Below are 18352 nucleotides of genomic sequence, written 5' to 3' on the forward strand. Positions count from 1 at the left end.
CGCAGGCGTCGCTCGCACCTTGTTGATTAGTCAGTGCTGGGAACGCTGCTATGGCGTTTCTCAGACCCGCGGCTCCTCCTCACACGCTCCAGGCGGAGGGAAGGAGGGGTAAAAGAAGGAGGAGGCGAGCGGGCGGCCGCCGCAGCTGCAGACCCGGGGCCAGAGGAGGAGGCGGAGCGGGAGCCGCCGCATACACCCCGGCCGCCGCCGCCCGCCGCCGCCGCCGGCTTGCTGCGAGTCCTCTCCGGGCTTGAGGGCACGCGGGGCGCCCGGCCATGTCCCGCAGCGGCAGCTGAGCCGGCCGCGGGCCCCCTCCCTCCCCGCTGCCGCAGCCGCCGCGCCCCCGAGCTGCCCGCGGCCAGAGTGCCCGGCGCCTTCCGCGCGCCCCAGACCGCAAGTGCGAGCAGCGGCGGCCGCCAAGGCGCGGGTGGTGCAGGCGGCGGCGGCGGCGGGAGCGCGGGGCCGGAGGAGGCGGGGAAGATGGACCCGGCGCCCTCGCTGGGCTGCAGCCTCAAGGATGTGAAGTGGAGCTCCGTGGCCGTTCCGCTGGACCTGCTGGTCAGCACTTACCGACTGCCCCAGATCGCGCGGCTGGACAGCGGTGAGTCCCCGCCCGCGGACCGCAGCCTCGGCGCGTCTCTGCACGCGTGTGCCCGGGAGGGTGGGACCCTGTGGGGAGTGGGCTGCCCGCCCCCCAGCGTTGGACTTGGCTCGAGCGGCTGCCGCAGCCCTGGCGCGTCGCTCTCAACTCCCCCCAGCAGCAGCTAGAGGTGTGAAAATCAGAGCCCTAGTAGTATAATTTAAAAGGACGCAAAAAAAAAAAAAAATTCAACATAAGGGAAGCCTCTGCAGATAGTAATCTTGGAGGCGAGCTGTCTCTCTTCACCCGCCTATAAGAATTACTCAACCTGGGAAACCCTGTATGAGTTATCTTAGGCAACTTTCTTACAAAATAATTGTGCTTTGGGTGGCACCTTTATTTTGGATACTCTCCTCCCCCTCCGCCACAAGAAGGAACAGATTTTAGGGGAAAGGCTCCTGGGTGACCAATGGAAGGGATCACATTTCTCGGAGACGTTTTATTACAGCTTGTCTGTTTTGTTTAACTGAAGAGAAAGTAATTTAGGGCTGTGTGTAGAAAACGTTTTTAGCAGAGGTGATGATATGCTTAAGGTTAATTATTAGCTTAGCGCCTTTCTAGCCTGGAAAAAAATTGAAAATACACCAAAACCTGTATTGACTTGGAACGTGAGCTCGGAACTAAGAAATGCTTGTGTTTCCTGAAATTGACAACCAGAAACCAACCAAACGTCTCCCAGCTGTTTGTTCTGCAGGTTGACATCTGCAAACAAGTAGATGGATGTGCATACTGTCAAGCGATAGATACCTTTCAGTTTGAGAGTTCTGACATATAAGGTGGCAGTTTAGGTGTGTTTTGTCCTTTGTGTTTTGGTAATAACTTCAGTTGATGTTGGCTTCGTGCGATTTCAGACTGTTTGCAGAAACAGGCTTGCTTCTGCTGTGGGGCTGCCAGAAGCACCTGGCTGCAGGCTGGCGGGCAAGCAGATAGAGCTGTGGTCACACAGGCCAAGTGAGAACAGCACTGAGCAGAAAGATGTCATTTCAAGTCACAAGGACTTGGGTTACTCCTTTTCTGGAGTACAGGAGTGAGTAACATGAGACGTTTAAACGTCCAAAGGCATTTTTGTTCCCGTTCTTTTCTGTGGGGTTAGATCAGACATTTGAAGTACTGATGTGAAAAATAAAGGCAGGAAAGTTCATGAACGCTGAAAAACAGTCTTGGCATGCGTGTTAGCCTTGTCTGATTGGTGGTGGTAGTGGTGGGCTTTGGGAATAAACTAAGAGTTTTAAAAGTAGTAATGAAGTGCACGTGAGTTCAGGGAGGGTCAGGTGGTGTGTTGAGGCATTTCTGCTTAGAGTGGGCGTGCTTTAAATATGCGTCTATAGATCAGAATCAGAGAGAGAGAGAAAGAGAGAGAGAGAGAGTGTGTGTGTGTGTGTGTGTGTGTGTGTGTGTGCTGACAGTGTTTCATTTACTCTTACACCGTGCAAAATTGTGCATATTGGAAGGTTATGTGAGTCCTCACCTTTTCCTACCGTCTCTCATCTCTGCACACTCCCCCCAAAACTTACTAGCTAGGTAGTGAACATTGGTGTGTGTGGTGTAAAAGTCACCCAAAAGTTTCATTAAACTGAAAGTTTAAAGAGGCTGAATACCAGTTGCAGAGATGTTAGCTTTATTATCCACTTTCCTCTCTCCGCCATTCATAAAAAGGTTCTGAATCAACAGTGTACTCATCCCACACTTCTTTTTAAAATTAGGACGTGGGTAGCAAGTCTTAACAGCGTGTCCTTTCAAGCTGTGGATTTTGATCACTACGTGTAATTCCAATTCTTTATTGTAAGTTTTCTCTTATTCCCGCTTGAGAATCACAGTGACATACACAAATTTGGAATCATAGCCAAATACTGCTTTATACCTTGTTTCTTTCACTTAATCCCATCGTATTTAATTTTTTTTTTTTTTTTTAAGCTGCATGATGTTCCATGGGATGATGGTTGTATATCTAGTCCCTTGCAGTGGACATCAAGCGGCTTCATTTTTTACTATTATTAAGTTGTGATGTAATGAATACTCTTGTACATAAATCTGTTTGTTTGGGTTAGTATGTATTCCTTCCCTGCTGAGTAAGCATGTAGATCCGTTTTAAGTCCTTGATACACATTGTCAAATTGCTTTAGAGGTTGTACTCATTTATACACAAATGAGAATTTTGGGAGTACCAGTGTCCCTACAGCCTTAAAATAATAAGTATTTTACAAACAACCAAAAAAACAAAAACTGCTAATTTGAAGGGGGAAGTGTTAGATTACCAATTACTTTTGGATAGACTTTAAAAGAACTGATGATAGATTCCATGCTTATGTTTTAAAATGTTTCACAGCAGTGCTTAGAACGTGTTAAGGATATGCCACCATGCTATATGTGAAATCTGTGAAGTCGTCGTCCTGTGTATGTCCTTTTGCCGGTTTTAGTACTGCAGGTACATTTTATACACGCACACCCTATACTTAGACATGAAAGGTAGTCATTTTCCAAATCACTTGTTTTCAAAGAGGTTAAAGAAATTGAAAAACATGACAGTAGTTGACATTATGTCAAGAGAAAACTGTTGGCTATTTTAAACAATCATTGAAACCATTAAACATCTGATTTCATAACTGTTGATTATTGAAGGCCTACTATGTGCTGGTACATTTCTAAGTGCTTGATGTATTTCTCATCCTTAGCACCCCATTTTAAGGACTTTGCGAGCCTTGAGATTTAGAGAAATTGAGCGACATACCTAGTAAATGGTGGACTGTGGTTTTCAGCTGACTTTCCGATTCTAAAGACACCTTTTATCTCAAACTGTACTACCTCCTTCCACTAAATGGGAGTAGATTTAGAGTAGGTCTAATGTCTGCTCTAAATAGCCCCACTGTCTCTCTGAGAGCTTGAGGACAGGAAAGTCAATATTTTTAAAACAGTGTAGACAGCGAATTAAGTGCTGGCCTCATCCATCATATCTAGACGATTTTCTGCTTCCTAAAGGAGTGGCTGAAAAGAGGTAAGGGGCAGAGGAGAAGAGAGTACAGAATCTGAGAAAGAAGGGAAAAAGCGGAGTCTGAGGGCTTAGGGTATGTAGATGTGTCTGTTGACATTACTCCTTAGGACATTTGCCATGTTTAACATACTAACTATACAATAAGTAAGAGCTTTCCAGTTCTTTGCCTCATGCATGTCAGTAATGAAATGCCAGTCAGACGCATTCAGTATTCCATCCCCAGTGGCGAAATTTGTCATCGTATAAGATAAATACAAAATTAGTGAGCCTTTATGGTATTGCCTCATGAGTCTTTCTGGAGACTAAAAGAAAAGTACTCCAGCGGCTCTCCTTAGGAGTGAGATACATCTCTTCAGCCAGTGTCTAATCCCCGTCAGCAATGCCGTTAAGATCAGATATCTAACTTCATCATCAATTTTAGAAACTTGGCTGCAGAACCAGCTTCAACAAATGTGTTTATGACTAAGAAGAGGGTGGAGAGAATGCTAATCCTCGCCCCATCATCAGCCCATCCTCGCTCAAAGCTGGGTAGGTGGGGAAATTGTCCTTTCTCTGTCTCTTCAATATTTTGTCTTGGAAGGGTTTTCTGAAGGGTTGTTCTACAGCAGTGTTCTTACAGCTTTTTTGCTCTTGTAGTGCCTAAAAATTCTGTAAAACCCTGTACCCTAAGCATGTTTTTAAGTTCATTGCTAAAACTTTTCATCCTAAGTTTAAATAGTTGCAAAGGATGTCATTTTTCAGCATATTGTAAATGTTGACTTTTTAAATTGTTACATCATTTAAAAAACTCTGTAGTGGGATCTGTATTTAATTCCCAGTATCATTCATTTTTAAAAATGCAGGAGTAAGTTCTTAACAGTAAAAGTCTTACATCTTTCCTTTTTCTCCTTAAATTCATATTTCCATTTCCCTTCCCCTACAGAATTCTGTCCCAATGTAATATAGTGTTTCTGTTTGTTCGTTTGTTTTGGTAGAAGGAAGGATTTATTACTTGCAGTAAATAAAGAGAACACCGGAGATCTTTCCCAAAGCAGTGTCTCCCAATGTAATATAGTTTTATGCATGAAAGTGTCTTATTGATCACTCTGTCTTATGTAACAAAAAAGAATATAAATTGAAATGTAGTATTGTGTATTTCTTTTGGCCATAAGGCTCTTTTTATTTAAATATTTCAGGTTGTTTAAAACAAACAAGTGGAAATTACCTGTCTTAGAGAAGGAGTTCCCAAATGCTGGAGACCTGATCCTCAACAGGCATCACCTTTTTAATTTGTTCCTTTGTTAGTCGCCCTGAGCCCTGTGTTCTTTACACCCTGGGGTAATGAAGATTAGAAAGATCTGGTGAAGGCGATGTAGATGCATGGCTTTTGTAAAGTGGGAGAAGGACCTGTGCGAAGGGGAGGTGACAAAGGACAGCTTCCCTTCATCAGCAGATGGATGTCCCTCCATCCCAGTCTTGGTTTCAGGCAGATCAGTTTTCAGACAAGAGAATATTTGGAAGTTGGGGATTTAGAAATTGACTCACGTATAGCTATGATGGTGAACCCCTTGGGAAGTGTTGGCTTTGCTTCAGACACATATCCCAGTTCAAAGAATGCTGGTCTAGAGCAGTGAAAGGTGAGCTTATGGTCCTGTCTGCCGAAAAGGAGGAGGAAGACCAAGGCTGTGTGAACTGCCAGGGAGAGAGAAATAAAGATGGTGGGCATTGGAGGCAGCTGCGTATAAATTAGCGGCAGTCTGGCCCTCCTAGCTTTGTGGAGGAATCAGAGTTGACTCTAAGCCCCAGGTGTGTTGGGACTGTGGGAGCTTTGGTATTTGCTTTCTGCTGAGCTGCTTCTCTAACTTTACCATGTAAGTGCCTGGAGGGCTGATGGTGCAGAAACAAGGTGGACACTCAGATGGCAGTGAGGGTCCACGTGGCTGTTTGCAAATGTCAAAGGTATTTATAGATTCAAGTTTTATCTTTGAAATTAATGTAAATTCCCAAAATCTGCTCCATGACTGGTGTTACTTTAATATATATTAAAAAAATTTTTCTAAAGTAACTTAATCTAAGTCTTTTTCCGGGAAGATGTGCTGTGCTTATCTTTGGTTTCATTTCCCCTGGCATTCTAAGTTGTAAGAGGTTACGTATGCCCCAGGTGAGACAGTTGCTTAAAGGATACTGGATTTGGAGCCTAGAAACCTCCGTTCAGTTACATGCATTGCCATTTCTTGGCCATGTGATCTTGGGCAGTCTGTTAATCCCTTTGATTGGTATTAAAGTTTTCTCATGCAGAAAAAAAATGTATGTTATACTTGCCCATGAATCTCATAGTTATTCATTAATCTGTTTATTCAATAAGCTAATATTTATTAAGGCCCTACTATGTGTCAAACCCTGTTATAGGTATTGGGACAGTAGCACGGAACAAAAGAGAAAAAACCCTCTGTCCTCATGCAGCCTACAATCTTATGTATCTACTTACTATGATAGTTAAAGGCAATAATATATGTGAATACATGTGTATTTTATTATGTTTTTTAGTTAATTTATTGTTTTTTGGCCGTACCACGTGGCTTGCAGGATCTTAGTTCCCCCACCAGGGATCCAGCCTGTGCCTCCTGTGGTGGAAGCTTGGAGTCTTAACCACTGGACTGCCAGGGAATTCCCAATACATATGTGTTTTAAAACAATGTATATGTAAGATTGACATAGTGCATGCTCAGAGCAGTTGATGGGGAGGCTTCAGAAGCCTCCCCTTCTGTTGCCTATCATTTAGGCAACAGAAGTCCAGTGAATAATAAATAGATTTTGCTATCCTTACAGATAAAGAAGCTGAGGGAAACGTTCTGTGTGACTTTAGTCCACTTCCTTCTGAGTATTCCAGGTTATTGACTTAGTAATACACGGGTTATAAAAAGGTGGTGTAAGGTCTTTATCAGAGAGAAAGTCTTGTAAACTAACTCAACCAAGATTGGGTTTGGGAGAGACAGGAAGTTAGTTTTTTTTTTGGTTTTTTTTTTGCGGTACGCGGGCTTCTCTCCATTGTGGCCTCTCCTGTTGTAGAGCACAGGCTCCGGATGCGCAGGCTCAGCGGCCATGGCTCACGGGCCCAGCGGCTCTGCGGCGTGTGGGATCTTCCCGGACCGGGGCACGAACCCATGTCCCCTGCATCGGCAGGCGGACTCTCAATCACTGTGCCACCAGGGAAGCCCAAGAAGTTAGTTTTAACTTTAGGTTTTAACTTAATCCAGAACCACATGTGAGCCTGATCTAGTGATACTGAGACACTGGAATCTTTTTTTAGTACATACTCATCGATGCTTTTATCGGATTGATGATGATTTTCGGAGCACCTATAGTTGGAGAACTATTAGCAGGAAAGAAGTGCCTAGTATGATGTTATACACAAGGTGGGTTATGAAGAAAGTCTCTTGAATATTCTTTTATATACCATATACTTTTACTTTCCTCTCGTCATGTATTCTAGTTGGCCGTGCCTAAAAATTATGAAAAAAGAGTAGGAGAGGACCTTGTGGAGGACAGTGGATGGAGGTAAACATTTAGACCCACAAGACGAGATTTGGACATGGCTCCTTGAATGCTCTTGCTTTTCAAGTAAGATGGCTGTTTTGAAAGTCTTAAATGAGTATCCACATGACCAGTGAAAAAAATCTTAAGATGCTCAGTTCATCTGTAAAAGGAAAACTGGTTTGACCATTGTGATCAACTGCATCATAGTTTAAAGAGAGTATTTTAGTCTCTTTACCTCATTTGGCTGCCTTGTTGAAATAGCAAGTTCTAGTAGACCAGCTTGTAAACTCGTTTATTTTTGTTTGAGATTCTTGAGGTATCTGTCTTTTCACTTACTAAGCTGCAGTTCTAGGAAGAATCATAAACTCCCTCTCGTCTTCAGCAGGGCTATCAATCTTAAGAAGACCAGCTATTATATGCAACTTGAAAAATAGCTTTTATCGCTGGTTTATGAATCATTTTGTCATACTTGACAAAATATACCTGCTAAAATATTTTTTAAATCTCATGGGATTAACTCCTCTTTTAGATGACATTTCCACATGAAGATGCTCCCCCCACATCTCAGCCTCCACCCCTTTTCCCAGTTTCACAAGATTGTTTACTCGAATTTCAGGTTAAAGGTATTTAGGGTAATTTTTACTGTTTTCCTAGCTTCTAAGCACAATGCCTGGTACATAGGAGGCATTCAGTAAGAATGTAGTAAATTAATAAGCAAATTTCAGTATTAAAATTTTTAAGGTCCAAAATATCGGTATTACTAAAGCTGTCTATGACCTCTGCTAGTCTGACATAGAACTTCACGCTTGTTCCACTTGAGATAAGGTGGTAGGTCCTAAAATTAGCAGTAGGGAAAATAGAGACTGGTAGAGCATCATGATGAAATCATGATTCTTAGGGTCATTAATTATCAATGTTGTAAATAAGTTATTTCTAGAAATTACAACTCAGTTTTTCAGATTTTTTTGCTTTCTTACTAGTTCTTTCATTCTGAAATTAAGATGCCTTCTTTACATATTACATGTAGCTATGTCATTGAATTTTTAATCTTATATCACCTAGAATACCATAAATCTTTGGGACTAGTCAACTCTTAAAACAATAAAGAAAAACCTGATTGGAGAGTCAGCTAGCCATTTAACTATCCATTGTTTCATCTTCTCAGGGCACCAGGGATTTTACTTCTAAGCAAAACAAGCCACTTGATTTAAGTAGTGTTACAAAACTACAACTGCTAATTTGATACAGTTGTCATCTTCCTAGAATAGCCCCAAGATTGACTTGAAACCATAGTGTCTTAGTCCCAGACAATGAGTTTCTTTTTCTGCCATTACAGGAGTATTACATAGTGGTAAAATAAAAAGGAAAAACCAATATTCCTGAGCTATTTTCTAGTTCTGGGGATGAATTACTTTATATATACTTACAGGCAAGTCATTTTAATTGATTCTGCTACTTCTTAAACCTACTTTGAAGTATTTAAATACCACTTGGGCTTTGATGACTTGAATGGTTGTTTAATAAATATCAAGTTATTGAATTCAAAATGCAATGTGAAGTCTTATAGTTATGAAGCTAGCTGTTATTCAGGCTAATATTTAACGTGTACAGTAAGTTACTACGATTAGCCCTGGTTATAGCTTAGAGAGGAATGTAATTGTGAGCAGTGCTTATGTTTGTATCCTTGTGAAGATTTAAAATAGGTTATGTTCTGTTGGTTTTTTCCACTCAGTAGAGAAAAATTTCCTTGGTCAGATTTTTTTTTTTCAAGGTGACAGTTTTCTCACCAGACTTTAAGATGTTAGAAATGAAAATTTGCTCTTGATAATTAGTTCACATTGACAGTATTTTCCTCCTAGCAGGGAACCAGATTCAAATATCCAAAAGTAACTGGAAAAGGGTAAATATTTACTTTTCTATTTTTAAACATATCTTGTTACCTTGTAGGTAATTAGGAAGCACTGGTTATAAGAGATTTTTGTCATCCATTCAAAAAAACGTTAATGAAATGCCAGAGGAAGCTCACTTGAATAACTCCAGGCCATCCATCTATGCAGATGCTATACTCCGTGATTGATATTCACTTTGAATTGCCACTCTCTTCCTTTAGCAGCAGTGGGCAAGTAGGGAATGGCTGGAATCAAGGACCTAACATCTATTCCATTGTCATTCCTCGTCCCCAGTAGCTTGTGCTATGAAATCTTCAATTTGTTTCAGGTTAACATTTAATGTAATGCAGAATCCATTTTTACCTTGGACCACCGACCCGCAAAATCAGTCAAGCACCAGACCCAAGTTGAAAACAATTCAATTAGTTATGCCTAAAGAGGGCAAGAGCTCTAGAAGGTTCAGATTACTTATTTAAAAATAATAAAGAACATAAAGCTTCATTAAGATATTCTGCTGTTATTTTTTCCTGTTTATTTTGGTCCAGTCTTTGGTCTGTTAAGAGGAAGGGAGCCACTGAGAGTAGACAGGATCAAGAGAAAAATTTTCACAAGCTCAACATGGCCAGGTACATCAGTTTAGGTTAATTTCAACTGTATGTAACAGGGACCAAAAAAAAAAAGGTGGAGATTTCTTTTTCATATAACTAAAGTCTAAAGGAACACGGTCTAGGATGATAGGGCAGATCCACAGAGTCACGGACCCAGGCTCCTCATGTCTTTCTGCTCTGTCATCCTCAGAGGTAGTTTTTTGTTTGTTTGTTTGTTTGTTTGTTTGTTTGCGGTACGCGAGCCTCTCACTGCCGCGGCCTCTCCCTCTGCAGAGCACAGGCTCCGGACGCGCAGGCCCAGCGGCCATGGCTCATGGGCCCAGCCGCTCCGCGGCACGCGGGGTCCTCCCGGACCAGGGCGCAAACCCGCGCCCCCTGCATCGGCAGGTGGACTCCCAACCACTACGCCACCAGGGAAGCCCCTCAGAGGTAGTTTTGACTTTATGGTTCTCAGTGGCTGCTAGAGCTCCAGCAATCGTGTCTGCATCCCAGACAGGAGGAAGGGAAAAAGGGTATGTTTTACTGCACCACACTTACATCTCATTGGTCAGGACTTACACACTCCTATATGGGCAGGAAGGCAAAGAACTGGAGTCTTAACTGGGCACAGTGCCCAGGGTTTTTTACTGCAGGAGAGGGGAGCAATGAATATTGGGAGCCGCCTAGCAGCTTTTGCCATTCAGATTTTTGCTTTGATGCCTTTTCTTTACTTTTTTTCACCTGTTCAAAACTTACTAAAATAGTCATTTCTTGTAAATAACTAGTAAGAACCTCCTGTATAGCACAGGGAACTCTACTCAGTACTCTGTAATGACCTATATGGGAATAGAATCTAAAAAAGAGTGGATATATGTGTATGTATAACTGATTGACTTCGCTGTACAGCCGAAACTAACACAACATTGTAAATCAACTGTACTCCAATAAAAATTAATTTTAAAATAAATAAATAAAGGTACTGTGCATCTGAAGAAAAAAACAAAAGTCATGCTTTGGGCCCTAATTCCTTGACATCTCCTTGTTCAGGTTCTTCCTTAGCTAAGAGAGTAGGAACTTCTTGCCCCAACTTACTTTTCTCTCTTCATCCTTGAGCTAAAACCTTAAAGCGGTTCTATTTAAGAGGCCCCTTATTAGAGGTGGAAGTACTTTATCAGTAAGCCATGAAAGGTTGTATACTCTAGGAAATTGTTTTTAGAAGGCACTCTCACATTCTTTTTTGGTTTGTCTGCTTATCAGGTTTTGCCCCAGACCTGATATACACAATGGGATAGTTGTCCAATTTTTTTTTTTTTGACTGCATTGGGTGTTTGTTGCTGCGCGCAGGCTTTCTCAAGTTGCGGCGAGCGGGGGCTACTCTTCGTTGCGGTGCGCGGGCTTCTCACTGCAGTGGCTTCTCTTGTTGCGGAGCATGTGCTCTAGGCGTGTGGGCTTCAGTAGTTGTGGCTCGCAGCCTTCAGTAGCTGTGGCTTGCGGGCTCTAGAGCACAGGTTCAGTAGTTATGGCACACGGGCTTAGTTGCTCCGCGGCATGTGGGATCTTCCCGGACCAGGGCTCGAATCTGTGTCCCCTGCATTGGCAGGCGGATTCTTAACCACTGCACTACCAGGGAAGCCGTGTCCAGTTTTTTAAAGGTGCTTTTTTTCCTGCTCTGTTTCTTTTGCCAGAGAGGCTTGGCGGGTTTTTTTTTAAACATACTATTTCCCCCCCCAGATATCATTGTTATAGAGAATTTGGAAAATGTAGACAGAAAATGACAGAAATGAGTATCAGTGTTAATTCCAGAGGTTATATTGTTATGTAACCTTTTTTTAAAAAAAAAATTATTTATTTATTTTGGGCCGTGTTGGGTCTTTGTTGCTGTGCGCAGGCTTTCTCTAGTTGCGACAAGCGGGGGCTACTTTTCGTTGCGGTGCCGGCTCGCAGGCTCTAGAGCGCAAGCTCAGTAGTTGTGGCCCACGGGCTTAGTTGCTCCGCGGCATGTGGGATCTTCCCAGACCAGGGCTCGAACCCGTGTCCCCTGCATTGGCAGGCAGATTCTTAACCACTGCGCCACCAGGAAAGTCCTGTAAACCATTATTAACATTTTCCTATTATGCAGGCATGCCATGTAAATGGAGAATATATATAAAAGTGAGACCAAGCTATATGTAAAACTTTTAAAATTTTGCATTATATATCATGAGCATTTTCTTTCATTATTAATATTCTTTGAAAATAAAATTGTCATGACTGAATGTGATTCTTCTATTACCAATTAACCATTATTTGACTATTTTCCACTTGTTAGACATTTAGTTGTTTTGAGTGTTATGTTTTTGAGGCTATCTTTATACTTAAATTTGTCAGTTTTATACATCATTTCATTATTGGGATTCCTGGAAGTGGGATTAAAAAAATTTATTTTTTAGATTGTTGATGTGTATTGCTAGATTGTATCTGGGAAAGTTTGTACCATTAACAATGAATGAGTAATATCATTGTGCATCATTGAATATCATAGGTGTTTTTCAGTCTTCGCTAATTTAGATAATTTAAAAATTGGCACTTTTTCTAATTTGTATTGCTTTGATGACTAGTGAAATAAATTCAATAATTTTATCATATTTGTGAATTTTATGAGTTATTTGTTTAGTTTTTTGGTAGAGTGTTTTTTTAAAGCTTCTGTAATAAAAATGAAATCCTAGTGTCCTTTATTCCTGGTTTTTCTGCAGGATGTTTATAAGTAATCTCCAGGTTTCAGGTGGGCTTAATCACTTTATAAACTTCTGTTCTATTTTTTCCAGTTAATGTTCATAAATAGGTATTACCTTTGTTTCTGAAATTGAATAAGTGTGGTTAATTTACTTTTCTTCATCGAGTTGGATATTGGATTTAAATGTTATGTTCAGTGTTGCATTGTGGCCAGTCAATAATCTCATGAAAATCTTGATAAAACCATGTTGTGTGTTCGTAACTATAATTATACATACAGAATTTGAATTCATGTCATGGAGAGTTCCCACTGGTACGTCATTGTTGACAAATTCCTATGCATTGCATAAAACTAAGCTGACAAACTAGGTTCATTACTATTCAGTTTTAAAGACTAAGAATGAATAGACAAGTTTATAAAAATATTTCATTATTTTTACATGTAATCTATAATGAACCCTGAAGTGCTGCATTTAGGGCAGGTAGAGTTTTCTATTCCATTTCCTATTTCTCTCTTGTAAGCATTGGGTTTTGGCTAATTGAGAGCCTGTTGAAGCTTAGAATCTGAGTGCTGACGTGAGAGAATAAATACTAGAGATTCACAGATAACTTCAAGACCAGAAGAGAAGCAAACATGATAGTTTGAATGTCGTTTCATTTCCTCTGTTGAATATCTGTGCAAATGTCGACTTTGATGTAGTAATGTTTAAGAAGAAGGGAACTGGAGGTAAGAGAAGGAAAGCCCGGTTTAATTCTTTCTACGTATAGACAGTGATTGATGGGGGAATGAAATACGTATCCCACTGCCAACTTGGCACCTGAGGACTCTATAAATAGTTGTCTTTATCAGAGGCTTGAGGTGACAGTTGCTGAAAGCACAGTACAAGATGACTTTAAGAGAATCTTTTAGCGCCAAAGAAGAAGCCTCAAATTAACTTCACAGGGGATCAGGTAGCTTGTGAATTGTACTTGCCCCTCCCCCCAGTCTTCTGTCTTTTTTCTTGACCCTGTTGGGAAGATATCAATCTGAGCAGGTTGTATACAGTTGATTACAGTAGCTATCTGAGGAGTTTCGTGCTAATGGACACTAGAGGGGGAGGGAAGAGGAGAAATATATGAACTAAGTTATAAATATCATGTATAGTCTATTTAGTTTTTTAAATTGTCACAATGAAACAAAACTTCATTTCTCCCAATTATAAACATCATGTATTCACAATTAAAAATTTGAATGCATGGAAATATTTTAAAACTAAAGATAATCTGAGGTCCCACCATCCTAAGATAACTTGGTGACTGTCCTCTCTTGCATCCTCTATTCTCTTTCTCTCTTACGCTCTTATAATTTTACAGAAACAAGGCATTTTATCTACCACTTTTGTTTTTTTGCTTTCTCCCTTCACATCAACCCCCATTCCTCCAATCCAACCCTGCCTACCCACACAATCCACTCTAATAATCCAGGAGTATCTTTCATATTTCCTCTATACTCATATAATTCTGCACTGACGTTAGATTTACAGTCCTCCCTCAGTATCTGCAGGGGATTGGTTCCAAAACCCCCGCAGATACCAGAATCTGTGGATGCTCAAGTCCACATAGTAAAATGGCCGTAGTACAGTGGCCCTCTGTATCCATGGGTTCTGCATCCATGGATCCAACCAATCTTGATTTGAAGACAATACTGAAACAAAATTCTGTCATTGCTTTTTAAAAACAGGATTATATTATACATACTTGTGTATTATACATACTTCTTGGCTTCTTGTTTATGTCACTCATGGGAATCTTTCTAAATCATCTGGTGTAAAACAAATTGATTCTTTGTTAACAGCTGCATAATAGTCCATGGTACGGGTATACTCATTCTTCTGTTCATTTGTGTTCAACTTGTTCCTAGTTATTGGTCTCACTAAACCTCCATGTACATAATGTTGTTAATTTGTTCATTATTTCTATAAAAGTCTGTGGTTTCTCTCACATATCTTTTACTTCTCCCCCAAACATCTTTGATGGCACTGTCTTCCTGATTCTCTTAATCTCACATGCAAGGACCAAAATGAAATCTTTTTAGAAAAAATTATTTAGGGAAAGTGGGTCTTCTATCCCAATATCAGAACCCCAATTCACAGAAGTAGACCCGATTTAACAGCGGTTGCCCAAATGCTGTCCAAAAAGTCGGTAACAATTCTCATTTCCATCACTGATGTATGAGAATACCATTTCTCCAAATCTGTGACAACCATTAGACGTTATAAAGTTTAAAAGAAATATTTGCCAGACTAATGGACATAAAATGAGATCTGCTATGTTAATTTGCATTTGCCTGACCATTAGTGATTTTTGTGCCCTTTTAATGTCTGTTTATCACGTAGACTCGCTCCTCTGCAAATTGACATATTTTTTGCTGCTTTTTCTGTTATCATTTTATTCTTGCCAATTTCTAGGTGCTGTTTATATTATTATAGAGATTTTTTTCTTATTTACATTTACCTTATCTGTTGACTTTGTTTGTTATATGTATCCACTCAACAGTTTAAAATTTTTACTTAGATAAGTGTCTTTTCTCTTTCCTTAGAAATTTCATGTAATGTCTGAAACATTTATATTAACATAATTCCACACAAATAACCCAATGAAAGTTTAGTATTAGTTGTTTTCTTTGTTTGTTTGTACTGCAGGTTCTTATTAGTCATCAATTTTATACACATCAGTGTATCCATGTCAATCCCAATTGCCAAATTCAGCACACCACCATCCCCACCCCACCGCGGTTTTCCCACCTGGTGTCCATACGTCTGTTCTCTACATCTGTGTCTCAACTTCTGCCCTGCAAACCGGCTCATCTGTACCATTTTTCCAGGTTCCACGTACATGCATTAATATATGATATTTGTTTTTCTCTTTCTGACTTACTTCACTCTGTATGACTAGATCCGTCCACATCTCAACAAATGACTCAATTTTGTTCCTTTTTATGGCTGAGTAATATTCCATTGTATATATGTACCACAACTTCTTTATCCATTCATCTGTCGATGGGCATTTAGGTTGCATCCATGACCTGGCTATGTAAATAGTGCTGCAGTGAACTTTGGGGTGCATGTGTCCTGTTGAATTATGTTTTTCTCTGGGTATATGCCCAGTGATGGGATTGCTGGATCATATGGTAAATCTATTTTTAGTTTTTCAAGGAACCTCCATACTGTTCTCCATAGTGGCTGTATCAATTTACATTCCCATCAACAGTGCAGGAGGATTCTCTTTTCTCTACACCCTCTCCAGCATTTGTTGTTTGTAGATTTTCTGATGATGCCCCTTCTAACTGGTGTGAGGTGATACCTCATTGTAGGTTTGATTTGCATTTCTTTAATAATCAGTGATGTTGAGCAGCTCCTCATATGCTTCTTGGCCATCTGTATGTCGTCTTTGGAGAAATGTCTATTTAGGTGTTCTGCCTATTTTCGGATTGGGTTGTTTGTTTCTTTAATATTGAGCTGCATGAGCTGTTTATATATTTTGGAGATTAATCCTTTGTCCATTGATTTGTTTGCAAATATTTTCTCCCATTCTGAGGGTTGTCTTTTCAACTGGTTTATGGTTTCCTTTGCTGTGCAAAAGCTTTGAAGTTTCATTAGGTCCCATTTGTTTATTTTTGTTTTGATTTCCATTACTCTAGGAGGTGAATCAAAAAAGATCTTGCTGTGATTTATGTCAAAGAGTGTTCTTCCTATATTTTCCTCTAAGAGTTTTATAGTGTCCAGTCTTACATTTAGGTCTCTAATCCATTTTGAGTTTATTTTTGTGTATGGTGTTAGGGAGTGTTCTAATTTCATTCTTTTACATGTAGCTGTCCAGTTATCCCAGCACCACTTACTGAAGAGACTGTCTTTTCTGCGTTGTATATCTTTGCCTCCTTTGTCATAGATTAGTTTACCATAGGTGCGTGGGTTTATCTCTGGGCTTCCTATCTTGTTCCATTGATCTATGTTTCTGTTTTTGTGCCAGTACCATATTGTCTTGATTACTGTAGCTTTGTAGTATAGTCTGAAGTCAGGGAGTCTGATTCCTCCAACTCCGTTTTTTTCCCTCAAGACTGCTTTGGCTATTCGGGGTCTTTTGAGTCTCCATACAAATTTTAAGATGATTTGTTCTAGTTCCGTAAAAAATGCCATTGGTAATTTGATAGGGATTGCATTGAATCTGTAGGTTGCTTTGGGTAGTCTAGTCATTTTCACAAGATTGATTCTTCCAATCCAAGAACATGTTATATCTCTCCATCTGTTCGTATCATCTTTAATTTCTTTCATCAGTGTCTTATAGTTTTCTGCATACAGGTCTTTTGTCTCCCTAGGTAGGTTTATTCCTAGGTATTTTATTCTTTTTGTTGCAGTGGTAAATGGGAGTGTTTCCATATATTCTCTTTCAGATTTTTCATCATTAGTGTATAGAAATGCGAGTGAATTCTGTGCATTAATTTTGTATCCTGCAACTTTACCAAATTCATTGATTAGCTCTAGTAATTTTTGGGTGGTATTTTTAGGATTCTCTATGTATAGTATCATGTCATCTGCAAACAGTGACCATATTACTTCTTCTTTTCCAATTTGTATTCCTTTTATTTCTTTTTCTTCTCTGACTGCCGTGGCTAGGACTTCCAAAACTATGTTGAATAATAGTGGTGAGAATGGACATCCTTGTCTCGTGCCTGATCTTAGAGGAAATGCTTTCAGTTTTTCACCATTGAGAATGATGTTTGCTGTGGGTTTGTCGTATATGGCCTTTATTATGTTGAGGGAGGTTACCTCTATACCCACTTTCTGGAGAGTTTTTATCATAAATGGGTGTTGAATTTTGTCAAAAGCTTTTTCTGCATCTGTTGAGATGATCGGTTTTTATTTTCAATTTGTTAATATGGTGTATCACATTAATTAATTTGCGTATATTGAAGAATCCTTGCATCCCTGGGATAAATCCCACTTGATCGTGGTGTATGATCCTTTTAATGTGTTGTTGGATTCTGTTTGCTAGTATTTTTTTTTTTAACATCTTCATTGGGGTATAATTGCTTTACAATGGTGTGTTAGTTTCTTCTTTATAACAAAGTGCATCAGTTATACATATACATATGTTCCCATATTTCTTCGCTCTTGCGTCTCCCCCTCTCCCACCCTCCCTATCCCACCCCAGTTTGCTGTATTTTGTTGAGGATTTTTGCATCTATATTCATCAGTGATATTGGTCTGTAATTTTCTTTTTTTGTAGTATCTTTGGTATCAGGGTGATGGTGGCCTCATAGAATAAGTTTGGGAGTGTTCCTTCCTCTGCAACTTTTTGGAAGATTTTGAGAAGGATGGGTGTTAGCTCTTCTCTAAATGTTTGATAGAATTCACCTGTGAAGCCATCTGGTCCTGGACTTTTGTTTGTTGGAAGATTTTTAATCACAGTTTCAATTTCATTACTTGTGATCGGTCTGTTCATATTTTCTGTTTTTCCTGGTTCAGTCTTGGAAGGTTATACCTTTCTAAGAATTTGTCCATTTCTTCCAGGTTGTCCATTTTATTGGCATAGATTTGCTTCTAGTACTCTCTTATGATGCTTTGTATTTCTGCGGTGTCCTTTGTAACTTCTCCTTTTTCATTTCTAATTTTATTTATTTGAGTCCTCTCCCTCTTTTTCTTGATGACTCTGGCTAATGGTTTATCAATTTTGTTTATCTTCTCAAAGAACCAGCTTTTAGTTTTATTGATCTTTGCTACTGTTTTCTTTGTTCCTATTTCATTTATTTCTGCTCTGATCTTTATGATTTCTTTCCTTCTGCTAACTTTGGGTTTTGTTTGTTCTTCTTTCTCTAGTTCCTTTAGGTGTAAGGTTAGATTGTTTACTTGAGATTTTTCTTGTTTCCTGAGGTAGGCTTGTATAGCTATAAACTTCCCTCTTAGAACTGCTTTTGCTGCATCCCATAGGTTTTGGATTGTCGTGTTTTCATTGTCATTTGTTTCTAGGTATTTTTTGATTT

General features: G+C 39.8%; 1 protein-coding gene across 2 annotated transcripts in view; it reads left to right on the forward strand.

Moving 5' to 3' along the window:
• Positions 1-398: 398 nt before the first annotated feature.
• GAREM1 (GRB2 associated regulator of MAPK1 subtype 1) overlaps positions 399-18352 on the forward strand; it is a 204030-nt gene continuing 186076 nt past the window's right edge. For both annotated transcript variants that reach the window (XM_029223287.1, XM_029223288.1), the window contains exon 1: positions 399-601. In XM_029223287.1, coding sequence (XP_029079120.1) covers positions 481-601 — 121 coding nt within the window. In that variant the 5' untranslated portion in view covers positions 399-480. The remainder of the gene's footprint in view (positions 602-18352) is intronic.

This window comes from Monodon monoceros, unplaced genomic scaffold, assembly GCF_005190385.1.
Source record: "Monodon monoceros isolate NGI ecotype Baffin Bay Population unplaced genomic scaffold, NGI_Narwhal_1 Super_Scaffold_1, whole genome shotgun sequence".
Taxonomy (NCBI): Eukaryota; Metazoa; Chordata; class Mammalia; order Artiodactyla; family Monodontidae; genus Monodon; species Monodon monoceros.